General features: G+C 42.0%; 3 protein-coding genes across 5 annotated transcripts in view; 1 reads left to right on the top strand and 2 right to left on the bottom strand.

Moving 5' to 3' along the window:
• Positions 1 to 1,362, top strand: part of cep290 (centrosomal protein 290) — a 62,714-nt gene extending 61,352 nt beyond the window's left edge. For both annotated transcript variants that reach the window (XM_046345531.1, XM_046345525.1), the window contains 4 exons: positions 21 to 94; positions 407 to 501; positions 702 to 760; positions 890 to 1,362. In XM_046345531.1, the coding sequence (XP_046201487.1) occupies positions 21 to 94; positions 407 to 501; positions 702 to 760; positions 890 to 1,078 (417 nt within the window). In that variant the 3' untranslated portion in view covers positions 1,079 to 1,362. The remainder of the gene's footprint in view (positions 1 to 20; positions 95 to 406; positions 502 to 701; positions 761 to 889) is intronic.
• Positions 1,363 to 2,151: 789 nt separating this feature from the next.
• Positions 2,152 to 7,423, bottom strand: lg01h12orf29 (linkage group 01 C12orf29 homolog). 2 transcript variants are annotated; one of them, XM_046345510.1, is made up of 6 exons: positions 7,217 to 7,423; positions 5,935 to 6,052; positions 5,590 to 5,802; positions 5,234 to 5,431; positions 4,960 to 5,129; positions 2,152 to 4,758 (listed from the first exon to the last, which is right to left on the bottom strand). In XM_046345510.1, exons 1-6 carry the CDS (start codon positions 7,304 to 7,306, stop codon positions 4,570 to 4,572), a joined length of 978 nt encoding a protein of 325 aa, XP_046201466.1. In that variant the 5' UTR covers positions 7,307 to 7,423; the 3' UTR covers positions 2,152 to 4,569. The 2 variants fall into 2 exon arrangements, with proteins under 2 accessions (XP_046201466.1, XP_046201471.1); XM_046345515.1 differs by having other exon boundaries at positions 5,935 to 6,049.
• Positions 7,424 to 11,560: 4,137 nt separating this feature from the next.
• Positions 11,561 to 16,009, bottom strand: lyve1b (lymphatic vessel endothelial hyaluronic receptor 1b). The gene is made up of 6 exons (XM_046303008.1): positions 15,841 to 16,009; positions 15,212 to 15,377; positions 14,724 to 14,863; positions 14,124 to 14,561; positions 12,634 to 12,703; positions 11,561 to 11,990 (listed from the first exon to the last, which is right to left on the bottom strand). The coding sequence occupies exons 1-6, from the start codon at positions 15,920 to 15,922 to the stop codon at positions 11,783 to 11,785; spliced, it is 1,104 nt and encodes a 367-aa protein (XP_046158964.1). The 5' UTR covers positions 15,923 to 16,009; the 3' UTR covers positions 11,561 to 11,782.
• Between the last annotated feature and the right edge of the window lie 10,444 nt (positions 16,010 to 26,453).

Here is a 26,453-nt window from a genome sequence, read left to right as displayed (position 1 = left end):
AGTTTTTGTTTGTTCTGAAGGTGAAGCTGTTAAACAACTTTCCCACCACTGCAAACACTGAGTCAGGCCTCGCCAAGGAGTTCCAGTCAACGAGGTGAATATATCCTATAGGCCAGCTCTTCAATGTAGACAAACTTGTGATACATCTAACCTGATTGCCTTTGCATACAATAGCATTACAAACATATGGTTCACACATAGCTAACATGGGAATGCCTTATCAAAATGTGTTAGCTATGTGTGAACCATATGTTAATGTAAACCAAAGTGAAGGAAATTGAAAACAGCATTTATGTTTGTAATATCCATTACTACACGAACAGGTCAAATTTGGTGATGAAAATTATACATTTGATTTGCCATCCATTAGTCACATAGGAATGTGTCTATCCCGTTTTGTCTTTAGATTGACCAATAACCAGCTTGAGAGGGAGAAGGAAGAGCTGGTACAGAAGTGTAGTGACTACACTAAGAAGTATGAGACAACCTCTGCTGGGCCAGGTGAGACATGTAAAAGCAAAGTGGTCCTGTTTGACAAGTTTCCACTTCAAGGTGGAAGATGTGCATTATTGATGTGTTCATGCATGTTCTGTGATGTCAAACAAAACTTGTACTGTTCAGGAATGATGCAGAACCTAAACAGGCGCAGTAACTAACTAGCACAATTTGCTCATCAACAAGTGTCATGTTTTTGTCATCAGGGTATGAGGAGCTACAAGCCCTGCTGAAGGCCACTGGCGAAGAAAAAAAACACTTGCAGGTATTGTGACTTCTCCGATCTATTACCTCATCTATTTGGGTTGTTTTGAGTGTAGAAAAGTAAAAACATTCAAGCAAATTTGATCTATTCCTCTGTGAACATATTTTTGATTTACCTTCCCGATTCCAGGCCGAAGTAAAAAAGATGAAGATGGAACTGGAGAACTTTGACCCGACATTCTTTGAGGAGATTGAGGATCTGAAGTTTAATTACAATCTGGAGGTGAAGAAGAACATTGTCCTGGAGGAGCAACTGAAGAAAGTGTGTGAACAGTTTGGTGTAGCAGCTGCAGATATCCCTAATGTGTCCATCAGCTAACACAGGATGGATATTGTGCCTTTTAAACCATTAAATGTCTTAAATATATAGTATTTATATGGTTTTAATGTGAATGTCGTCTAGAAGATAAAGTTGAATGTAATTGTGTTTCTCCTTCTAAGGCAGTTTTGTTCAGACAATGTAGCAGGGATTTTACATGTCAAACAGTTTTGTACATTTGTATACAGTGCCTTCAGAAAATATTCATACCCCTTATTCCACATGTTGTGTTACAGCCGGAATGTATTTTATTTATGTTGATCCATCTACACACAATTCACCATAATGACTAAGTGAAAACATGTTTTTAGAAATGTTTTGAAAATGAAGTACATATCTAATTTGCATAAGTATTCACACCCCTGAGTCAATCAATCAATACATGTTAGAATCACCTTTGGCAGTGATTACAGCTGTGAGTATTTCTGCGTATTTCTCTTAAGAGCTTTACACACTTGGATTGTACAATATTTGCACATTGTTTTTACAATTCTTCAAACTCTGTCAAGTTGGTTGTTGATCATTGCTATAGACAATTTCAAGTCTTGCCATAAATTTTCAAGCTGATTTAAGTCAAAAATGTAACTAGGCCACTCAGGAACATTCAATGCCTTGATAAGCAACTCCAATATAAATTTAGCCTTGTGTTTTAGATTATTGTCCTGCTGAGAGTTGAATTTGTCTCCCAGTGTGTTGGAAAGAAGACTGAACCAGGGTTTCCTCTAGGATTCTGCCATGTGCTTAGCTCTATTCTGTTTATTTTTATCCTAAGAAACTCCCTAGGCCTTGCCAATGACAAGCATACCCATAACATGATGCGGCCACCACCATGCTTGAAAATATAAAGAGTGGTACTCAGTGATGTGTTGGATTTGCCCACAAAGCTTTGTATTCAGGACATAAAGTTAATTTCTTTGTCACATTTTTATTCTGTACAGGCTTTCTTCTTTTCACTCTGTCATTTGGGTTAGTATTGTGGAATAACTACAATGTTGTTGATCCATCCTCAATTTTCTCCTATCACAACTGTTTTAAAGTCATGGTGAAATCCCTGAGCAGGTTCCCTTCCTCTCTGGCAACTTAGTTAGGAAGGATCCCTGTATCTTTGTAGTGACTGGGTGTATTGATACACCATCCAAAGTGTAATTAATAACTTCACCATGATCAAAGGGATAGTCAACATCTGCTTTTTTATTTTTTACCCATCAATAGGTACCTTTTTCCCGGTTGAATCTGTGTTTGAGATTCACTGCTCAATGTCATTGCTGGGGGGTGCTAGAAAGTTAGCTGTCAGAAGTATTACAACTTAAACTTGCTTTAATTACATCTGTCTGCATATTTCAAGACATGAGATACACAATGTGCTGGATGTATATTTTCTTTTCTTTTTATAAAAATATTTAAATTAAATGAACTTCCCAACTAAGGGACATTACAGATAATTATACCTGTGGGGTACCGAGATGAGGTAGTAAATCAAAAATCATGTTATAAAAAAAATCTATTCAACTTCTGAAAACGTTAACTTTTTTTCCATAACAAAGGGGTTGGATACTTGACTTAAGACATTTCAGCTTTTCTTTTTAAATTTAAAAACATAATTCCACTTGGACATTGAGGTATTGTGTAGGCTGCAACACAACAAAATGTGTAAAAAGTTAAGGGGTGTGAATACTTTCTGAAGGCACAGTATATTGGCTAGATTGTGTTTGATACATTTTCTATTGCGTTACTTTATCAATAAAGCAGATTTAATGTGCATATGTGTACATCAGTGGCCAAACTGTGCTTTTAATTTTAGGGCAAAAATTTGGAATAGCTTTTGAAATAGATATTTGGTCAAAATATATGTACATTTACATGATACTTAGGCTACACATATTTACAGGCTTTTTATTGGGCAGGTTCGTTCATATTGGAAGACATATAGCCAGGTTAAACCAGATTGAACACTGCACTCACCATTGTTTCACTGGTGACCCCACTATTTAGTCTAGTTCAACCATACTAATGGTAATACAGTATGGAAGCTTACAGTCCTGGAGCAAGGCCCCTAATTCTGGGCCGTCAGGCTCTCGTGGTGACGATATCTCAGTGATTTCTTTGTAAGGTCTGTCTCTCGAGTTAGAAAATGTGTGATAGTAGTACAGCAATGGTAGCTTTCTCTGCGTTCCATCAGAGACATTCTTAGTGTTCAGGACCATCACAGGATTCACGCATGAACCCCACATCATTTTTCCCCCAACATGGCCGCCAAACAACTAAAAAGGGTCTTATTGGATAAATGTTGCATTACCATACCTGTATGAAAAAATTATATTCCCAATAATATCTTGAAATGTTCTTAGTGATGTAGAATACAACCAAATTAGCCAGGTGTGCTATAACATAACAATGTTAAATGACTTGACATAATTGTGGTTAGAATATGCCCAAGAAGCTGTTATGATCAGTAATTGATATATTTAATCTTCAAACATGGATATGTACATGTGAATAGACATGGATGTGAGCTGATGAAAATATTAACTGTTTTCATTAGAGGACTGCATACGTTACAGTGTAAAATGCCAATACGTTTTAACCTAATATCTGGATGAGAGCAGCAAACCATTACACATAGTTAGTCTAAATCAAGATGTATTCTAATACAATTATATTCCATACAGGTATGGTAATGCAAAATGTATCCGATAACACCCAATTGAGTTGTTTGGCGGCCATATTGGAAAAAGGCTTCAGTGGGGTTAATGCTGTAGTGGCCCTGTATCTACAAATATTTTTTAAACCCTGTTCTAGCTGAGTGTGTGAAATGTGGTGTTCCTATCACCGAAGTTACAATCCAAAAGCGTAGCTGCCCCATTACATGTAATTCATTGGTTAAGCTTAAAAACGTTCTAATGTCAATGGCACAATATGGGTGATTTTATTTTTACAATAGTTGTAGCTAGCGCATTCAAAGTAGGTAATATTATATATAATTTGAAATGTCATTTCATGACTTGTTAAACAAAGTTTTAAATGTATGCAGATTTCCTTTTTAAAGAAATTTATACAGGTCCATCTAATATATATATCTAATATGTACCATAGAGGTCAAAGTTCAGTTGACCTGAACATTGCGAGAATGTATCTGATGGATAGCTGTGAATCTAAGCTTTCTAATGCTATATGATTACAGGGTATACGTGAGCAATAACTTGTTGTATACTGACATCGTCTGTCATAGGGTAAAATCCCTATGGGAAAAATGATGGGATGGAGGGATGAATGAAAGTGATAACACAGAAAGCTGCCATTGCTGCACTGCTATCACACATTTCCAACACTAAGGACATAGACCTTCACATAATCACTATGAGACATTATTACCCCAAGGGAGCCTGATCGACCCCACTGACAGGAATGTTTCTTAAGACTCCGGGCAGCTCCTGGTGGATTTAGGGATAAAGGTCTTTTGACCTAAATAGGACTTCCTGGTTAAATAAAGGTTACGGGTCAAACTGGATGTCCTGCAGTCTGCTGAAGCGATGTCCGTTTAACTGGGATAGAGATGTAAACAAGTCCTTGCTGGTGATGTCATACTCTCGTATGGTCCCGTCGACGTGGACGACCACAGGCCGAGCGTTCAGGATGGTGTCGCCATCCGGCCATCTCAGCCCCAGGTGATGACGATGGAGCTACAGCCAAACAAACAAACACTGGTTTTACCACTTAAATGTCAAAGCTTCTGACCTGGAGGTAACAAAATAACACACTTTTCATAATTTCATTATGATGTGATGAAAGAAAACTAACAAAGAAAATCTGAAGACATACCACAGTCCAAGTCTCAATTTAATTGCATAATAGGAGCCTCTGATGGGTTCTAGAGCGCTTACCTTGACCAGGGTCCCGTCATTACAGTGCCAGACGATGCCCTCAACACGGCCCTCCTGGCTGTCCTGGAACCAGGAACACAACTGCTGGTAGTCCACCGGGGGAGGGTTCCTGATGTGTACACTCCCATGGGCAACCAGGACGTGGACAGGCTGCTTTTTACTTCCCAACCCTGTCAGAAACGACACAATATTTAGATGATCTTGCTAAAAGGCCACGTTCAGAAGTGCATGTATACATGTACAGTGGAGGACTTGGACTGTATGTCACATTTACCATATGGGTTCCCATTGACGTTGGTTCCAATAAGCTCCAGGGTTTGCTCCAGGAGATCAGCCAGTGGTACCATGGTGATCTCTAGCAGGTCTTCATTCTCAGCACTGGGCCTCAGAACCAGCGCTACACCAGCATCATAGTCCACAACAGACGAGTGCCAACAGTACTGCTTGTTGTCTTTCTCCACTGGAACCCAACCTAAACATACATTGAAAAAGTACAATCAGTATTTTAGTTTCCATATAAAGGACATACCGTTTGTAAATAGAAAATAGTGAAAAGCGAGTGACAGGCCTTTTAGTTAATCAATGTCCGGGAAACCAGCTCGAGGAGTGTGTCCATATATAGTGTCCCACCTGGGATGTGTCCGTGGTCATCTGGTACAGGCTGTCCATTGTGGTGCTGAACTCTGTGTGCCGGGACCCAAGACTCTGGAACCGTCTTAAAGTCTTCTTTCACATTCCACATGAAACCTTTGTAACTTTTGTGGGAATACTGATGCTTCTTGAACCTCTTGTCTGCCTGCTTGGTGGGCTTCCGATCTAGTCGAGCCCAGAGGTATGATTGCCCTGGAAAAGAAAGAAACCATTTACAGTGTAGACATTTCATTTCATTTTTTCCATAACGAGGGTATAAAGGCCCAGGTGTGTGGACTGCAATGTTAATTTATGCAGTGTTCCTTTATGCAGTTCAACGCTCACCTTTATAAATTGAAACATAGCAGCAGGTGCCATCCAGCTTTTCTGTGGCAAGTGCACAGTCAATATTCGATTCCAGTGCTATAGGGTTCACATTTTCAGTGGCTACAACCTGAAACTGCTGTTAGAAAAAAAAGATAGCGAAGAGGGACATATCATTACGGCAAAGATTTCCTGCATAGTAGGTGCAACTGACTGTCTTTTTTTAGCAGCTACCAGTAAATGAAAGTTGCTAAAAAAATATATATCAATCATAACCTAAAAACGATGGTCATATTTTGTTGTATTGCGCCATATCAATTGAAATGTGTTTGTTGTCATAGAATATACATAAAGATATGTGCATCTTATGGTGTTTTCACATATATTCCTCTAACTCTGGGGTAAAAAAAAAAAGCTAAATAACTGTTCTCTTTGTATTCACACTTCCCTTGCCTTTGAATGAGGACTCAACTCTTTTGCCAGTTCCTTTCACCTATTTTGTGATTTGAGTTCTCCTTGCCTTCACATTGCTATGTTTAGAAAGTTACCAAGATCTTTTTCTAACATTCCACTCTGGGTTTTTACCTTGTGCAAGACAAGCCATTCTATCAGAATGTGTTATCAGACAGCTAGATATACTAACTTACATTTGAGGTTAATAGATTGCATTAGTTAAAAGATGAGATAATACTTGTAATCAGAAGATACCTTGAACATGTAAATATAATTGCTAACAGAATATATAGCCGTTTATTCTGTAACACCGTTTCCACTGCCATAACCCCTCATATTGGTGCCACAAAAGAGAGAAGATGGTGAAATCACCCTTACAGCGGACACATTTCAAGAGCTCAACTGGGTCGTGTTCAGCAGGACAACGTTGATAGACATGTATGATGTAGCTAGAGCAAACATCTCTTTGGTATATATAATATTAAATCACGTAAGCTTTAGTCATGGCATCTTTATCTGCAACGTTCCACGTTTTCGTACTGAACATGGCTCTGGTTTTCATTCAATGGGGTAACATCAGACTGCATCACTAACCAATAAACTGTTGCTGTGTTGACGTATTAGCTAGTTAGCATTAGCTTAGTATCCACCTAACTATTGTGCAGAGTAAGAATCATAACAAAAACGTAGCTATTAGGAAAACAAACAACATTAATCTACTAAACCATTAATTTATACATTAGTATTTAGGATATATTCTAACTGTTAATTTGAGTTATTTTACCTAACTAGTTAGCAACGCACGTTAGCGATCTAACGTTAGCTGCTAACTGCAGTAACTCATACTCACTTGACATTCGCGTTTTCTGGATTGTTCCTCTTTCACCTCAGTCAAAAACACACAAGATATCTTTTGCTGCACAGAACCGAAACGTCGCATTATGGCAGACTTCCGTTAATACGGAATAATTAAGATCAGAGAGAGAAGTAATTTTCTGCCTCGAACTCGTTCTTTTCCGGGTAGAGTAGCCACTAGATATTATTGAGCATGCGCAAAGCCAAAATCGACAGTACGAACACCGTGAACACCGTGTTGTATTTATTATGGATCCCCATTAGCTGCTGCTACTCTTCCTGCGGTCCAGTAAAATTAAGGCAGTTTATACATTACATTACAATACATTCACAATGTCTCTTCTCCACCGGTACCACATATCTAATAGTACAAAATCCACGTGTACATGTGTGTATGTGATCATGTGTGTATGCATGTGTCTGTGTCTATGTTTGTGTTGCTGCTTCACAGTCCCCGCTGTTCCATAAGGTGTATTTGTATCTGCTTTTCTGCTTTTTTAATAACATTTTACTGCTTGCTTCAGTTACTTGATGTGGAATAGAGTTCCATGTAGTCATTGCTCTATGTAGTACTGTGCGCCTCCCATAGTCTGTTCTGGACTTAGGGAGTGTGAAGAGACCTCTTGTGGCATGTCTTGTGGGGTATGCATGGGTGTCTTAGCTGTGTGCCAGTAGTTCAAACAGACAGCTACAACTCGGTGCATTCAACATGTCAATACCTCTCATAAATACAAGTAGTGATGAAGTCAATCTCTCCTCCACTTTGAGCCAGGAGAGATTGACATGCATATTATTAATATTTAGCTCTCTGTGTACATCCAAGGACCAGCCCATGCTGCCCTGTTCCGAGCCAATTGCAATTTGCCTTAGTCCCTTTTTGTGGCACCTGACCACATGACTGAACAGTAGTCCAAGTGCGACCAAACTAGGGCCTGTAGGACCTGCCTTGTTGATAGTGCTGTTAAGAAGGTAGAGCAGCTCTTTATTATGGACAGACTTCTTCCCATCTTAGCCACTGTTGTATCAATATGTTTTGACTGACAGTTTACAATCTAGTGTTTCTCCAAGCAGTTTGGTCACCACAACTTGCTCAATTTCCACATGATTTATTACAATATTTAGTTGAGGTTTATGGTTTAGTGAATGATTTTCCCCAAATACAATGCTTTTAGTTTTAGAAATATTTAGGTCTAACTTATTCCTTGCCACCCACTCTGAAACTAACTGCAGCTCTTAGTTAAGTGTTGCAGTCATTTCAGTCGCTGTTGTAGCTGACATGTATAGTGTTGAGTCATCCTCGTACATAGACCCACTGGCTTTACTCATTAAAGAAGCCTCTCCTGTCTCCTGCCAGTAGATGGAAGTGAAACGCAACCCTTTCAAAAAAAAGATTGCCGTTTTGAAACTGCAGTAAAAGTGCAGAATCTGCAGTCAACTGTGGTATTTTGGATGCAGTAATTGTAGAATAACTGCAGTGTACTTTTGGATGCAGTATGCAGTATTTTCAGCAAACTGCAGTTACAGTATACTGTACTCTAACTGTAGTTATACTGCACTCTGACTGCAATGTTTTTTTGTAAGGGAACAGTCTCCACCAACCCAAAACGTATTCTCTAGGCCAGTGGTTCCCAACCTTTTTAGGTGACTGTACGCAGAGGCATCATGCCCATAGGGGGCAAAGGGAAACATGCCCCCTTAGATTTGTCCTGTAACAATAATAATTTACAATTATACATGTTTGGTTTTGTTTCTCTGTAATACTGCTAGTCACCTTGCAATTTTATGAAAGCCCATTTAGGTTCCCAATCTCCCAACCTCATAACTAATGTTAGCTACCAATAAGCCATTTCAAGCTATCAATTAAGTTAGATTCACTAGCTTGTCTAACTATCTCAGCTGGCATGCCTACTGGCAAGGTTGGTAGACTTTAGAAAAGTATGCAATAACTAAATGTACTGAATAAGACTCATATTCCTTTCTGTTACACAGATTTTATGTAGTTTCTGTAAAAAAATAACCACCAGTCATGAAGATACAGACAGCTCAAGATGTATGCTCAAAATTAAAGTGGAAAACCACATTACAGGCTGATCCATCTTTGATGTAATGTCCTTAAAACAAGTCAAAAGGAGGTTCAGTAGTGTGTGTGGCCTCCACGTGCCTGTATAACCTCCCTACAACACCTGGGCATGCTCCTGATGAGGTGGCGGATGGTCTCCTGAGGGATCTCCTCCCAGACCTGGACAAAGCATCCGCCAACTCCTGGACAGTCTGTGGTGCAACGTGGCGTTGGTGGATGAGGCGAGACATGATGTCCCAGATGTGCTCAATTGGATTCAGGTCTGGGGAATGGGCGGGCCAGTCCATAGCATCAATGCCTTCCTCTTGCAGGAACTGCTGACACACTCCAGCCACATGAGGTCTAGCATTGTCTTGCATTAGGAGGAACCCAGGGCCAACCGCACCAGCATATGGTCTCACAAGGGGTCTGAGGATCTCATCTCGGTACCTAATGGCAGTCAGGCTACCTTTGGCGAGCACATGGAGGGCTGTGCGGCCCCCCAAAGAAATGCCACCCCACACCATGACAGACCCACCGCCAAAACGGTCATGCTGGAGGATGTTGCAGGCAGCAGAACGTTCTCCACGGCATCTCCAGACTGTCACATCTGTCACATGTGCGCAGTGTGAACCTGCTTTCATCTGTGAAGAGCACAGGGCGCCAGTGGCGAATTTGCCAACCTTGGTGTTCTCTGGAAAATGCCAAACATCCTGCACGGTGTTGGTCTGTAAGCACAACCCCCACCTGTGGACGTCGGGCCCTCATACCACCCTCATGGAGTCTGTTTCTGACCGTTTGAGCAGACACATGCACATTTGTGACCTACTGGAGGAGGGCTCTGGCAGTGCTCCTCCTGCTCCTCCTTGCACAAAGGTGGAGGTAGCGGTCCTGCTGCTGGGTTGTTGCCCTCCTACGGCCTCCTCCACATCTCCTGATGTACTGGGCTGTCTCCTGGTAGCGCCTCCATGCTCTGGACACTTCGCTGACAGACACAGCAAACCTTCTTGCCACAGCTCGCATTGATGTTCCATCCTGGATGAGCTGCACTACCTGAGCCACTTGTGTGGGTAGTAGACGCCGTCTCATGCTACTACTATAGTGAAAGCAACGCCAGCATTCAAAAGTGACCAAAACATCAGCCAGGAAGCTTAGGAACTGTGAAGTGATCTGTGGTCACCACCTGCAGAACCAATCCTTTATTGGGGGTGTCTTGCTAATTGCCTATAATTTCCACCTGTTGTCTATTCCATTTGCACAACAGCATGTGAAATGTATTGTCAATCAGTGTTGCTTCATAAGTGGACAGTTTGATTTCACAGACGTGTGATTGACTTGGAGTTACATTGTGTTGTTTAAGTGTTCCCTTTATTTTTTTGAGCAGTGTATAATTAAGCATAATCAGTGCAGGAGCTCACCAGCACCTCAAATGTTCTACTGCTTGAGCTCCTGTTCCTCTTATAGAATATTAGCTCAAAACGTACCTGCAACCAAAATTGGGGCGGCAGGTAGCCTAGTGGTTAGATTGTTGGGCCAGTAAGCAAAAAGTTGCTAGATCAAATCCCTGAGCTTACAAGGTAAAAATATGTAATTCTGCCCATGACCAAGGCAGTTAACCCACTGTTCCTAGGCTGTCATTGTAAATAAGAATTTGTTCTTAATTGACTTGCCTAGTTAAATAAAGGTACATAAATAATGAGTACCAGAACCTATTTCAGTCCAAGTCCATCACTGAGCATCATGCTCTGAAGATTGCAGTATAAAGTTGTTTCAGGTGTTTGAAAAATCTACATTTATCCAACTAGGCCCCCCGAACCAACTCCAGCCACCCTCAAGTACTTTGTGCACCCTCATACTTTTGGGGTGCATGATGCCCCTGACTCTACCACCAGCTGCATTTTTGTTGACTGTACCACCAGCCCTGAGTTCCTCAGAAGTCCCCCATCATGTGCATTGTACCAGTAAGCCTATGGTCTCTTGAGTCCTCTCAAGAACACACTGTGGATAGGCCAAGTACCCCTAGGGGTCATAGTACCCTTGGTTGGGAACTACTGTGGATAGGCCAAGTACCCCCAGGAGTCCTAGTACCCCTGGTTGGAAACCACCGCACTAGACCCTACCCAATAAATCAACATTTTTGTAGCATTCATTTTTTGATTGAACAAAAGTGAAGATTTGCTGCAACTCAAAACAAAATGTGACTTAAAACTGTACAAAAATACAAGTTGGACAAAGCAGATAAATCAATTTAAAAAACTGAAATAAATAGATGACAGTGAATCTAGGCAAAGGAAAATATTTGTTTGATTGTTTTCAATCATTTATAAAACAAAAAAATACATTGAATTATCAGAAACATTATCTGAAAAAAAAACTCTGCAGAGCTTTATTATTTTTACAGTTCCTAATACTTATTTCTGCAGTTCCTGTTAGTCAACAATATATTTAGCTAATGTCTTTTTCAGCACTGTAAGTCCCCCTCAACATGGCCATATATTGCTACTAAGGGCCATTTGTTGTGGTCTCTGGATTACTGACGATGATGTCACTGGTGAACTTCCTGTCTCCATTCTCCTCTCCTCCTTCTCTCTGTTGTGGGTCCTGCAGATCCATCTCACTGTCCATGTGTCTCCACATCTCAGTCTCTATGTCATCCTTCAAGTTGTGCTCTCCTCTGCGCCAGAATTGGATTGGGAAAACACCCCTGGTCCTTTGAAGTAAATGTAAAGGAAACATGGAGAGAAGAAGAGCAAATGGTAACATGTTACGCTAACAGTTCTAGTGCATTTTTAACACAGACCGAAGATGCAACCCAGACACGTCAAAGGGGGTAGTGAGAAAAAGTCCAGTCACCGGTAGTGGGAGAGGATGGAACTGAAACTGAGCCGACATTCTGCTAATTTTCTCATCGATGAAACATCTGATCTCAATACATTTTTCTTTTCCCAAAACTACACTCTGTTACGAACAAAATGCACTAAGTTTTATAGACTTGACGCTTTGCCAAAGTTTTTAAAAATTGCGTTGTTTAGAAGGAGTGCAAGGTCGAATTGAGTTTGTGCACATGCGCACTTCACAGAGGAGACATTCCTTAACGGAAATATGCAAATACATGCTACAACGCGCCAATAGGATCTTGCTGGCTCGTGCTTGGCTTTGCCCACCTCTGCTTGTTCTGCCTACTATGCTTCATTTGTTTCCACTGTAAACGACACAGATAAACTATTTTTGGTTAGTTATAAATATCTTCACGTATAATCATGTATAAAATCCTTATAATCAATGTATAGTATAATATGTATAACATGCTTATGATCAAAGTAAGTATACAGCAATATAAACATAAGACCCACGTTTTGTAGTAACACACTGCTACTGCCGCAGCCAGCAAGGGTAGAACGACGAGGAGCGCCGTAGATATTGCTGAAAGGATAAAGGTGTGTCAAATATATTATAACAATCTAAAAATGGAAGCTGATCATAAATGTAATTGACAATACAAAAAAAGCTATTTAGACCTTAGTGCTGCTTTTGATACCATCGATCACCACATTCTTTTGGAGAGATTGGAAACCCAAATCGGTCTACACGGACAAGTTCTGGCCTGGTTTAGATCTTATCTGTCAGAAAGATATCAGTTTGTCTCTGTGAATGGTTTGTCCTCTGACAAATCAACTGTAAATTTCGGTGTTCCTCAAGGTTCCGTTTTAGGAGCATTATTGTTTTCACTATATATTTTATATATTTTACCCATCTCTCTGATTTGGGCCTGCCGTACATACCTACACGTACGCTACGGTCACAAGACGCAGGCCTCCTTATTGTCCCTAGAATTTCTAAGCAAACAGCTGGAGGCAGGGCTTTCTCCTATAGAGCTCCATTTTTATGGAACAGTCTGCCTACCCATGTCAGAGACGCAAACTCGGTCTCAACCTTTAAGTCTTTACTGAAGACTCATCTCTTCAGTGGGTCATATGATTGAGTGTAGTCTGGCCCAGGAGTGGGAGGGTGAACGGAAAGGCTCTGGAGCAACGAACCGCCCTTGCTGTCTCTGCCTGGTTGGCGCCCCCCCTTGGGTTGTGCCATGGCGGAGATCTTTGTGGGCTATACTCAGCCTTGTCTCAGGATGGTAAGTTGGTGGTTGAAGTTATCCCTCTAGTGGTGTGGGGGCTGTGATTTGGCAAAGTGGGTGTGGTTATATCCTTCCTGTTTGGCCCTGTCCGGGGTGTCCCGGACAGGCCCTGTCCGGGGGGCCACAGTGTCTCCTGATCCCTCCTGTCTCAGCCTCCAGTATTTATGCTGCAGTAGTTTATGTGTCGGGGGGCTAGGGTCAGTTTGTTATATCTGGAGTACTTCTCCTGTCCTATTCGGTGTCCTGTGTGAATCTAAGTGTGCGTTCTCTAATTCTCTCCTTCTCTCTTTCTTTCTCTCTCTCGGAGGACCTGAGCCCTAGGACCATGCCCCAGGACTACCTGACATTACTCCTTGCTGTCCCCAGTCCACCTGACCGTGCTGCTGCTCCAGTTTCAACTGTTCTGCCTTATTATTATACGACCATGCTGGTCATTTATGAACATTTGAACATCTTGGCCATGTTCTGTTATAATCTCCACCCGGCACAGCCAGAAGAGGACTGGCCACCCCACATAGCCTGGTTCCTCTCTAGGTTTCTTCCTAGGTTTTGGCCTTTCTTGGGAGTTTTTCCTAGCCACCGTGCTTCTACACCTGCATTGCTTGCTGTTTGGGGTTTTAGGCTGGGTTTCTGTACAGCACTTTGAGATATCAGCTGATGTACGAAGGGCTATATAAATAAATTTGATTTGATTTGAGGATTACCACCTACCTCCGACTGGGCTCTCGATGTGGTTGGAGGTGTTTTGAGAAGGAGAGGAAACGAGGGAGGAAGAGGTGAAAGACAAAAACGAGATGAGAGGTGGAGATGAGGGAGAGAAAGAGCTGGGGAGAGAGCGAGATGATGTGGGAAGTAAGTGAGAGAGCGAAGTGGGACAAGGGAGAGAGGAGGGGGATGGGGAGGGAGGAGGAGAGGTGGAGATGTAGCTGGTTGTTGACTGGTCCAGGTAAGTGGTCGTTGTTGTGGTAGTGGGGGCCAATCTTGAGACTTGTGTTGTTGATTTAGGTGCTGGAACTTTAGGTGTCGTCTTGACCCTGTTTTTCACAGTTCTGGTAGTAGTTGGTGATGATGTTGAGACAGTTGTAGTATTCATAGATTTAGTTGTGGTCTGGACTTTAGGTGTTGTGATATCCAAAGGATTCTCTAAATCTGCATGGGGTGAGCGAAGGCATCAACAAGTCAATTTTCTAAAGTAAAGCACATTCAAACTATTTTTCAAATGCATTTATCATTGAAACATGTTTATGATCAATACTTTGCTTTAGTTAATTTAACATGCATTATAATTAAATATATACAAGTTATATGTACCTGTTAAATTGAAACAAAACACATGAAAGGGTGTTTTAATCGGTGCTCTCCATGTTATTAACCCAATGTTATTCCTGCCACATTTCATGCTCTTCACAATGCGAGGGATAACTGCAACCTGTTTATCTATCCAGCCATATCTGTTTGAAAGACCACACGAGATATTATTTTGTAGTGGATATTTAAAAGAGATATTTTATTTGTGCTGTGCTTGTTACAAATGTATTGGTCAAATGTATAATGTCTCTAGGAGATGTACAGTACAGATTTCCAACTTTAACCATACAGGAATTGTTACTTCTTGGAATTTATATGAATAAATATTTTACTATTTTGGTTAAACATGTAGAACTATCAACGTACTTTAACAAGCCTATTACCTCCACGATCCTGTATCTGCACACATACACAATTTGCACTCCCTTAAAAAGGGGACATACCCAGTGGGACATTTCTGCCACCACTCCACCCTACAGTGTTCAGCATACCCGCATGTCTCCAGTCCATGTTGTTGAGCAGTATGGACCTGTTCCCAGGTCGCTATGGTGATGTTCAGGAAGAGGCACATGGCTCTAGCCTGAGAGGCGTTCAGGGCATATTGATTCCCGTAAGACACCATGGACACTCCAGAGTTTCTGCCAACCTCAGGGAAAACTGCACAAGTTACATCCATCCGATGGAATGTATTGCAATAAGAGTAGACTACACACAAGAGTACTGAAAACAGCAACAAACAAAAACATTATTACTCTTATTTAAATAGATCTATGTGTAATGCATTATAAGACTTGTCATAAGTTGTTGACTTTGAATAACTTGTTATAATGTCTTACCATCATCTAAAAATTATCCTAAATGACTTAATGTTTCATCCATTAAAGAAATTCCACATAGAAATACATGACATATTATAAGCACATAAGACTTGAGTGCTCATAACAAATAATAAAGCATTCTATCTGATTGCTTCCGGGAAGTGAAATCAAAATGGTTATAAATATGTATTGCCCGGGCCCATAGCAATGCAACAGAACTCTAAACATCTGCAGCATCCCTTCTTTCATATTCATACATTTACATTTTTTAAAATCCCATCATACCAAAAAAGGTGCCTTACCTTTAATGAGATTGAATTCAAAAGTCAGTGCATACACAGCCATGGTGAACAGAAGGCAAGAAAAGAGCCAGACCCTTGCCATGGTTTGTCTGGTAACATTTAATATCAGACTCTTAATGGTGCACTATAGTGAAGATGCTACCAGAATAAAAGAGAGTGAGCGAGGTAACTTTCGCCAAACAATGTCCACTTCCAGAGGTGACGACAGAGGTTGTGTCCAAAATGCCCCCTTACATGTATGGGCCCTGGTCAAAAGTAGTGCCCTTTAAAGGGAATTAGGGTACCATTTGAGACATAGTCAGAAAGGACACTGGGAAAGAGGAAACAGGAAGAGGGGCCAAATCTGTTTGGAGCCCCCGAATCGGGGGCCACACATACACTTAAAAACCAAATGGGGGCAGCTCTGGAGCACAGCCTGTTCTGGATTCACCTCTCACACATATGTTTTTATTATTACATAATAACATGGATTGTGAAATAACACATTTTATTTGTAGAATATATTTTAGGTTCAGGAGGGCGAATGTGAGCATTTGACCCAGGGTGAATTCATCATGAGATGCGATGAAATGTCATAACAAACAGCCAATGCATTGTCTACAAATGCACATAATATCATATGTAGTGGTTGATTTAGACCACAGTATCTGCCAGACAGGAAAACAATCAAGGACCCATTCCTCATTTCGACAGGACCGGTTTTCAACCACTTCTGTTTTTGTTTCGCCAGCACTTAGTTCTAGCAGAGTTATGGTTTGTGTGACAGGCCAATCTATAAGTGGAGGAGGAGGCTCTTCTTCACAACATAGCACTGATTCTCAAGGGGTTTCCCCCCTGCTGCTTTTTGACCTGGTGATTGGAAGCTCTTCCCATCTCTTTAGATCAACATAGAACTGTAGGCTACCTGTCGCCAGGCACTCACATCAAAGAATACAGGCTAAAGCGTGTTCACTTAACCCAGTGAGGGTCAGTGGGTGCAACAAGTAGATTTTAAAGGGAGGCTTGGCTGAGGAAGATGTTGTGGCTTCGTTGTCGGGTTACTGCTTGAGATCGGAAACTATGTTTTAAGAATGGGACACGTTAACGAGTGATGTTCGGAATCAGAATTTTTTTCTCTCACACAACATGAAAGACTTGCCAATTCCCCTTCCCATAATGACATCAAGAGAGTCATTAAGAAGACAGGAGGAAAGCCATTGTTAAATGAAAACAACTCATCAAACTACTAAACGATGCCACACTGCCTCCATCTTCCTGATAAACAACATAAACACACACAGAGGAAGTGTTTTAAAAAAATCCCATATTTTCTCTGCGTCACAGATTTTATGGTCTCATCTTCTGATCTGTAGATTTCCACGGCAAAACACCACATTTGATTGGTCCCATAGGAAACACAGGAAGTGGGTCGTAATGTATGGGATATTAGTATTGAGTCTTGTGATGTAATGCACGGTTCATAAACTGAGGATTGGAGGGGTGGGGGGGGGGGGTCCTATCCTTTAAAACAGTTGCCACACTGATACAGTTTTGTGTTGAAATCTACACTGGATTGGTGTATAGCAGTGGTTCCCAACCTTTTTCAATTACTGTACCACCAACTGTATTTTGGCCTGGAGTACCCCTCTGGCTTTGTACCTGACTTGCATATTTAGACCACCTTTTGCAAAACTTTAAATACAAATATCATCGGTGAATAAAAGATTCACTGTTGTGTTTTGTTCACAGAATAGTAAGACATTATTTTCATCAGAAGATACATTTGTGCACTTATGTTAACTGTTTCCGGCAGTCAGTAAATACTACTTCACAAAATTATAAATCATCCCATCAGTGTCATACCATGTACCATATAGGAAATATCTAGGCAAAGGGACTGTAATGTTTATTTCTTACAATATCGTGGACATGCATAGATGTAGAGAATGAAGTTGGGTTAGTTCTAAGTAACTTTGGGTTACTCAGAAGTCACCATCTCCAACATTGTGACCTTTCATCACAGAGCTTTACTTTGGTGTGGATTGAGGCCTATACATTCATATCAGTTGTGTTCCTTCACTGTATTCATCTTTCCTTATTTCTATTGTGGATTGTGTTTCTGTGCACCAACGGTCTACAAAACTATGAGCAAACCAGCCTATGTATTGAATACATGGACTTGGATGATACCGATTATTGAATCCAGCACACAATGTGCTTATTTTTATTTAAATATTTATTAGGAATAATATTTGTTTTGATGTGTATGAAATATGTTGGTAAAATATGCTGGTAAAATATGCATGAAAGGAGAGTAATTCTGCACCTTTGAATATTAATACTTCTTCCAATTTTGCTCATAATGATTTAGTGACTGCATTTTTTTCATCTATCTACTGGGATTTTTAAAAGACAGACTTTGTTTTGTCTGCTTGGACTTGATGGATAGGTATGATTTTGTTGATATTTTTTGCAGGCAGTCGTGTTCTTTTGATTCATGTATTTGCAATTTTCACATTATAATATAGTTTTGATTAATATATGCATCTTTTGAAAATGCATTTACTGTTTTGAAAATCGACGTCGTTCCAAAAAATGCTTGTACAGAGTGATAAAAACAGTAAATTGTACGTCATCTAAATATCTCAGTGTTAAAGACCTTGTCAAGCACATCCTGCCTGTTCAAGGTTACTGTAAAATACGGCCCTACACAGGTCTTGTGTCAAGGCCATTCTTCCTGGATACCCCCAAACAATACATCCAAAGCGCGTCATTCATAGAATACAGGAATTTCCCCAATCAAAATTTGTATAGATGTAGTTTTAGTTATACAGGTTTTTCTCATTGAGATACTATCTCTTTTCCAAGAGAGACCTGGTCCAATAGCAGCAGGGGGAACAACGTTTCAGACAAAACAACTTACATACACTAACACAACATTAAACAAAACTATATACAAATATAGTACAACAATTACATATTACGTTAAAAACACAAAAGTCTTGACTAAAAACAGCTGTCCTAAAGACAATTACACTATCATATATACATCGATCAAGTGCTTAAACTCCACCAACAAAACTAAATCATCTAATTTTAAAATGTTCAGGGGAGAATTCCAGGACCACGGAGCTAAGTAACTAAAACTATTTCTACCATGACCTGTTCTAATTTTTGGTACTGTTAGAAGGAAATGAGAAGGTGACCGTAATTTTTATTTATCTACTGACCTGACTAAAAAAGAACAGAGATAAAATGGCATTTTACACAATATGGCCTTAGAAATCAGTATATACCAGTGTTTAAGCCTACGCAAGGTCAATGACGACCAGCCAACAGTGCTGCAGAGATCACAATGTGTTAGACGTTATTGATTTGTAACGAACCTGAGGGTTGCATGATACGCTGAACCAAGTGCTCTCAGGGTAGTGGTTGAGGCCTGCATATATAAAACACTAAAATCTAAAGCCGCCAGTAATGTACAGTTGAAGAGCGGTATGACGGCTGCGTGGTCCAATGGTGTTTATACTTGCATACTATTGTTTGTACAGATGAACGTGGTACCTTCAAGAATTTGGAAATTGCTGCCAAGAATGAACCAGACTTGTCGAGGTCTACCATTTTTTTCTGAGGTATTTTTTTCTGATTTCTTTTGATTTTCCTATGATGTCAAGCAAAAAGGCACTGAGTTTGAAGGTAGGCCTTGAAATACATCCACAGGTGCACCTCCAATTGACTCAAATGATGTCAATTAGCCTATCAGAAGCTTCTAAAGCCATGACATCGTTTTTCTGGAATTGTCCAAGTTGTTTAAAGGCACAGTCAACTTAGTGTATGTAAACTTCTGACCCACTGGAATTGTGATACAATGAATTATACGTGAAATAATCTGTCTGTAAACAATTGTTGGAAAAATGACTTGTGTCATGCACAAAGTAGATGTCATAACCGACTTGAGAAAACTATAGTTTGTTAACAAGAAATGTGTGGAGTGGTCAAAAAACAAGTTTTTATGACTCCAACCTAAGTGTATGTAAACTTCCCACTTCAACTGTACATACATTTTTTTATATTTTATTTCACCTTTATTTACCGAGGTAGGCTAGTTGAGAACAAGTTCCATTTACAACTGAGACCTGGCCAAGAATAAAGCGAAGTAGTTCGACACATACAACAACAGAGTTACACATGGAATAAACAAAACATACGGTCAATAATAGAGTTGAAGAAAATCTATATACAGTGTGTGCAAATGAGATAAGATAAGGGAGGTAAGGCAGGTGGAAAGCATGGCCAGCGTTAGAAAAATGCTTATTGAAATTCTCAATTATAGTTGATTTATTGGTGGTGACAGTGTTTCCTAGCCTCGGTGCAGTGGGCAGCTGGGAGGAGGTGCTCTTATTCTCCATGGACTTTAGTGTCCTAGAACTTTTGGGACTTTGTGCTACAGGATGCAAATTTCTGTTTGAAAATGCTAGCCTTAGCTTTCCTAACTGCCTGTGTATATTGGTTCCTAACTTCCCTGAAAAGTTGCATATCACGGGGAATATTCGATGCTAATGCAGTACGCCACAGGATGTTTTTGTGCTGTTCAAGGGCAGACATGTCTGGAGTGAACCAAGGGCTATATCTGTTCCTGGTTCAACATTTTTTGAACGAAGCATGCTTGTTTAAGATGGTGAGGAAAGCACTTTTAAAGAATAACCAGGCATCCTCTACTGACGGGATGAGGTCAATATCATTCCAGGATACCCCGGCCAGGTCGATTACATTTACATTTACATTTAAGTCATTTAGCAGACGCTCTTATCCAGAGCGACTTACAAATTGGTGCATTCACCTTATGACATCCAGTGGAACAACCACTTTACAATAGTGCATCTAAATATTTTAAGGGGGGAGGGGGTGAGAAGGATTACTTTATCCTATCCTAGGTGTTCCTTAAAGAGGTGGGGTTTCAGGTGTCTCCGGAAGGTGGTGATTGACTCCGCTGTCCTGGCGTCGTGAGGGAGTTTGTTCCACCATTGGGGAGCCAGAGCAGCGAACAGTTTTGACTGAGCTGAGCGGGAACTGTACTTCCTCAGTGGTAGGGAGGCGAGCAGGCCAGAGGTGGATGAACGCAGTGCCCTTATTTGGGTGTAGGGCCTGATCAGAGCCTGGAGGTACTGAGGTGCCGTTCCCCTCACAGCTCCGTAGGCAAGCACCATGGTCTTGTAGCGGATGCGAGCTTCAACTGGAAGCCAGTGGAGAGAGCGGAGGAGCGGGGTGACGTGAGAGAACTTGGGAAGGTTGAACACTAGACGGGCTGCGGCGTTCTGGATGAGTTGTAGGGGTTTAATGGCACAGGCAGGGAGCCCAGCCAACAGCGAGTTGCAGTAATCCAGACGGGAGATGACAAGTGCCTGGATTAGGACCTGCGCCGCTTCCTGTGTGAGGCAGGGTCGTACTCTGCGGATGTTGTAGAGCATGAACCTACAGGAACGGGCCACCGCCTTGATGTTAGTTGAGAACGACAGTTTGTTGTCCAGGATCACGCCAAGGTTCTTAGCGCTCTGGGAGGAGGACACAATGGAGTTGTCAACCGTGATGGCGAGATCATGGAACGGGCAGTCCTTCCCCGGGAGGAAGAGCAGCTATGTCTTGCCGAAGTTCAGCTTGAGGTGGTGATCCGTCATCCACACTGATATGTCTGCCAGACATGCAGAGATGCGATTCGCCACCTGGTCATCAGAAGGGGGAAAGGAGAAGATTAATTGTGTGTCGTCTGCATAGCAATGATAGGAGAGACCATGTGAGGTTATGACAGAGCCAAGTGACTTGGTGTATAGCGAGAATAGGAGATTAGAAAGGCCTTCTCGCTGAAGTGCTTTAGGGAGCATTTGACAGTGATGAAGGGTGGTTGTTTGACCACGCAATGAAGCAGTGATCTCTGAGATCTTGGTTGATAACAGCAGAGGTGTATTTGGAGGGAGAGTTGGTTAGGATGATATCTATGAGGGTGCCCGTGTTTACAGATTTGGGTTTGTACCTTGTAGGTTTATTGATAATTTGTGTGAGATTGAGGGCATCAAGCTTAGATTGTAGGATGGCCGGGGTGTTAAGCATGTCCCAGTTTAGGTCACCTAGCAGCACGAGCTCTAAAGATAGATGGGGGGCAATCAATTCACATATGGTTGCCAGGGCACAGCTGGGGGCAGGGGGTGGTCTATACAGTGAGAGACTTGTTTCTGGAAAGGTGGATATTTTAAATTAGAAGCTCAAATTGTTTGGGTACAGACCTGGATAGTAAGACAGAACTCTGCAGGCTATCTCTGCAGTAGATTGCAACACCGCCCCCGTTGGCAGTTCTATCTTGGCGGAAAATGTTCTAGTTAGGGATGAACATTTCTGAGGTTTTTGTGGTCTTCCTAAGCCAGCATTCAGACACGGCTAAGACATCCAGGTTGGCAGAGTGTGCTAAAGCAGTGAATAAAGCAAACTTAGGGAGGAGGCTTCTAATGTTAACATGCATGAAACCAAGGCTTTTACGGTTACAGAAGTCAACAAATGAGAGCACCTGGGGAATAGGAGTCGAGCTAGGCACTGCAGGTCCTGGATTAACCTCTACATCACCAGAGGAACAAATAATATTATCATGATGCCACTTTGATTTAAAGACATTGTCATGGATGTTGTGTCTATTCATTCTTTGTAGTGATTCACGTGGAACCAAAGCAGGGTAGTTGGATTTGTTCTACTTTGACTGCTGTGTGTAAATAATACATCCAAAGAGGAGAAGGGTTAGTTTCCTGTTCTGGGGTAAAATGGATCACTGGATCTCAGTGTTTGTAAAGGATACGACGAGAGCCTATCAGAAAGTGTAGTAGAGGCTAATTGGCCACACTTCCTAAGTCAGGAGTGCCTACCAGTCTTTTCCAGTATTGTCGGTGAAGAGTGTAGAAACAAGTGTGGGATATTATGTCACTCTATAAAAAACACATCCAAGCGTTCTGGTAAATAGTGTGATAATTGTTTGTCAGTAAAGTCAGAGTCCCCTGTTCTCACTTTCCTGATATTCATAAATCTAAAGAGAAGTTATATGATAATCTGATCCTCCATAGTGATTCCTTCATAGAGGATGATATCAAACTAAGTAGTTTCTAAGTAGCAGTGTAATTAATCAAGCTAGCAGGCCCCCACCCCAGCACTTCTGCACTTCTGCCACCTGTTAAGGTTTCCAAGCACAGCCGGTAGAGTACAGTTTCTGTCCAGTCCCTCGTGCTGACCTATCACATTACCCAATGAATATTTCATCCATTCCCCCAGTGATAGGATCCTTCACCTCCCAGAGACCAGTGGAATAAACACAACACTAGACAAGGACTTAATTCCTGAAGTAAGGAGAGTATCTCTTGGTGGGATTTGGCAGTTGATGAGTTCCAACCATACTCGAAGCCTAGTATACCTACTTGTCAACTTGTAAGGTTGAATCAGGTGGAATCGGACCACATCTCTGGATCTGGATTCAACATGTCGCTGAGAGCCACATCTCACAGCAACCTGCAGTGCCTCTCTTCACCAAAGCCTCTGGCGCTGGACAACGGGATATACAAGTCTTTCTCCCTGAGCAGCAGCAATATGAATGGGAACGGGGGAGGTGGCGGGAGGATAGTGTTTGGGAAGGAGCAGGTGGGGGAGGTGAAGGGGTTCTCTACGCCACACAGGAGGCCTGTGAGGGCCATCAGACCAGTTAGTGCCCACAGCGTTAACGTCAGCGGATCCTTCCTACAGATCAACCATCTGCAAGGAGAGCTGGTGAGGAAGAGAAAGGTAAGGTCTAGGAGGGAATGGGGGATACCTCGTCAGCTCTAAAACTGAATGCATTCAACTGAAATGTGACTTCCGCATTTAATCCAACCCCTCATCGGTGCCCGGGAGCAGTTGTTGTTGGGGGTTAACTGCCTTGCTCAAGTGCAGAACGGCAGATTTTTCCACCTTCCGGCTCAGAATTCAAACCAGCGACCTTTTGGTTACTGGCCCAATGCTCTTAACCGCTCGGCTACCTGACGGCAGTGTGTGCATGCATGTGTTGATTGTATGAAACCCAGAAATGTAGAAGTGAAAATGTGTCTGTCTTGTTTCCATGTTTATGTAAACCTTAGGAATGTGAAGACCTAAAGAAGGAAAATAAGTATCTATCCAATGAGATCCATATGGAGCGGATTATGATGCGGACAGAGAATGAACTCACCATGAGGAACCTGAGAAACCTTAACCAGGAGCTCCAGGCCCAGGTCAAAGAGGTACTGTCCCTCTTCCTCGCTCCAACACAGCAGAAAAGACAGGCACTATTTAACAGCGATGCAGTAGAAAACACGAGCTAATTCAACACATTGAGCAGTACTCCCAGTTCTCATAGGTCATTTGCCAGTGCCACTATAGCTTTTCAACTCCACTTGAAAATCATCATTCTTAAACTGGTCTAATCCTGCATCGTCATATTACAGCTGAGAACAGTAACATTCCTCCTCTGTGTGTAAACCCCATTCGCTCTGGCCTCCGCAGCTGAAGCACAAGGTGTACCTGGCCCAGCAGAGGGCGACGTTGTGCACCCGAGTGGCAGATGAGGCGACCGATGCGCGGGGCGAGGCAGAGAAGCACAGGGCCCTTGCAGAGGCCCGGGCCCACAGCCTAAGGCAGGACAGAGAACTGACGGAGGCAGACAGGAGCCAACTGAGCGAGGACCTGCTGAAGCTAAAAAAACAGGTTTCTAAAGACACGCAGGAACACAGACATTCTCTCAGTTTGCGACTAATTACGGTCCTATAGTAGTGCAACAAGTAATAGTACACACTAACCTTTGGCTCAGTCAGGTTTGCCCTATGTAGAATACAAGAGACCCAGTAGCCTGTGATGATGTCTATGCTGTCTCCAACAGCACCAAGACGCTCAGCTTCTTCTGGCACAAACGGAGAAGAACTATTTTGAGACAAGGCTGAAGCTAGACAGGATATCAGGAGAGAAACAGGCTCTGCTGGAAGAGAACAGATGTCTGGAGGGGGACAGGGATGCTCTGAGGCACAAACTCAGACAAGTGATGGATGAGAACACAAAAGTCAACGAAAAGTAAGTCTACAGATGTGGCATCATGTAGTTCTTATGTTATATATTCTATGTATACGCAGTATAATGCATTCTGTAGGAGAATGACAACTCGATAAGACTGACACACGTCCTGCTGAGGATGTCCTAATATGGACACCATAACCGTACATGCCATGCCAGGCTTTAAGGCTCTCCTATAAAATAGTCGTAGACCACACAGTTGGTGAATTAGACTCTCCACTGTGATGTCTGTCTGCAGGGAGGTGAGTTCGAGGCACAGGGCGTTGGTAGCGGAGGAGCAGAGTGAGAAGGACAGCCAGGCGAAGCAGGAAGCTAACCAGGAGAGGCGGCTGGTGGAGAAGGAGAGGCAGGAGCGCACAACCGAGTGTCTCAACTGGAGGGAGAAACATCAGGCTCTGGCAGACATCTTCAAAGCCCAGGAGGACCTCAAGTCTCAGAGGCAGAGCAAAGCAGTGAGTCAGACTCAGACCCCTTCTGCAGAACCAAATGTATCAGCAATAATCCCACTTGTCTTTGTGGGCTATAGTCTAATGAATATCTGGGATGTCAATCAGGTCCCATCACAATAGAGGTAGTTGAGATGTGAGACAATACCGCCATCTAGCTGTTGACCAGGCCTAGGATAAATTCTTACTCACTAGTTGTTAATTTATGTTGACTTTTCTCTCCCCAGTGTCAAGCTACTATCAAAAGCTTTTTCCTCTGCATGACAGAAAATGACCAGAGGGTGAAGATTCTGAAGAATCATGATGGCACTCCCAGGAACTTCACAGTGAGAGGGTTTAACCATCATTGCACAGAACATCACTATAGGTCAAGTGATGATGTTGGTGCAAACTGAAGGCTATTCTATACTCTTCCTTGCCCTGCTGCAATCAATTTCACTCTCTCTCTCAGGAAGGGGATCCAATCTTCATCTCCACACCAGAGCATGGGGCTGAGGATGATGACAGGAGCTCATCAAGGTAACCAAGGACTTAGGATGCCTTGACCATTTTTATTTTATAGAATCCCAGTGGGTGTTTTTTTCCAACCCTTGAATAAGTTGTTCCAGGTTGAGCTTGGAATAGACAGAGGTACAGTACTAAACACGTTCACACTTGAGTGACTGCTTCCTTTTCCCAGGAGCATGTTCAGAGTATCTGCCCCGCGAGTGGGAAAGGACCTGGGCCCATCTCACTTTGGTGATCTGCCTCCCAGCCTGGGAGGGGAGCATGAGGTCGGGCATCCACGGAGAAGCAGGAAAACGGTGGAATATTTCTGGATCCCAACAGATGAGGAATGATGGCATTACGCACATTGTTCACTGACGAGTTACAACCCATTTCGGAATAGCCTGTTTTGTTTGTTGATGCTTTTCCATTTACCAAGGAATGGAATGTGTCGTTTAAATGTAAAGAGTAGTCAACTTTCATGATGCAAAAGATGAAACGACAATTAATCATGATCAGCATGGGAAAGTGGAACGTGAACAACATTTATAAAGACATTTGTAATAGTTTGACTTAGAAAGTGCAAAGGACAACAAG

Source organism: Oncorhynchus gorbuscha, linkage group LG01 (genome assembly GCF_021184085.1).
Source record: "Oncorhynchus gorbuscha isolate QuinsamMale2020 ecotype Even-year linkage group LG01, OgorEven_v1.0, whole genome shotgun sequence".
In the NCBI taxonomy this organism is placed as follows: domain Eukaryota; kingdom Metazoa; phylum Chordata; class Actinopteri; order Salmoniformes; family Salmonidae; genus Oncorhynchus; species Oncorhynchus gorbuscha.
The sequence above is the reverse complement of the archived record's forward strand: the minus strand, read 5'-3'. Positions and strand labels throughout refer to the sequence as shown.

Excerpts from the sequence above, each read along its gene's own strand:
- lg01h12orf29 (XM_046345510.1), bottom strand. The coding sequence starts at position 7,306 with ATGCGACGTTTCGGTTCTGTGCAGCAAAAGATATCTTGTGTGTTTTTG. Across the intron at positions 5,432-5,589 it reads TGACCACGGACACATCCCAG|GTTGGGTTCCAGTGGAGAAA; the intron begins GTGGGACACTAT and ends ATGTATGTTTAG. Across the intron at positions 5,130-5,233 it reads CGTCAATGGGAACCCATATG|GGTTGGGAAGTAAAAAGCAG; the intron begins GTAAATGTGACA and ends CGTTTCTGACAG.
- lyve1b (XM_046303008.1), bottom strand. The coding sequence starts at position 15,922 with ATGGCAAGGGTCTGGCTCTTTTCTTGCCTTCTGTTCACCATGGCTGTG. Across the intron at positions 15,378-15,840 it reads TGAATTCAATCTCATTAAAG|TTTTCCCTGAGGTTGGCAGA; the intron begins GTAAGGCACCTT and ends TAACTTGTGCAG. Across the intron at positions 14,864-15,211 it reads CATGGACTGGAGACATGCGG|ATATGGCTGGATAGATAAAC; the intron begins GTATGCTGAACA and ends TCTTTCAAACAG.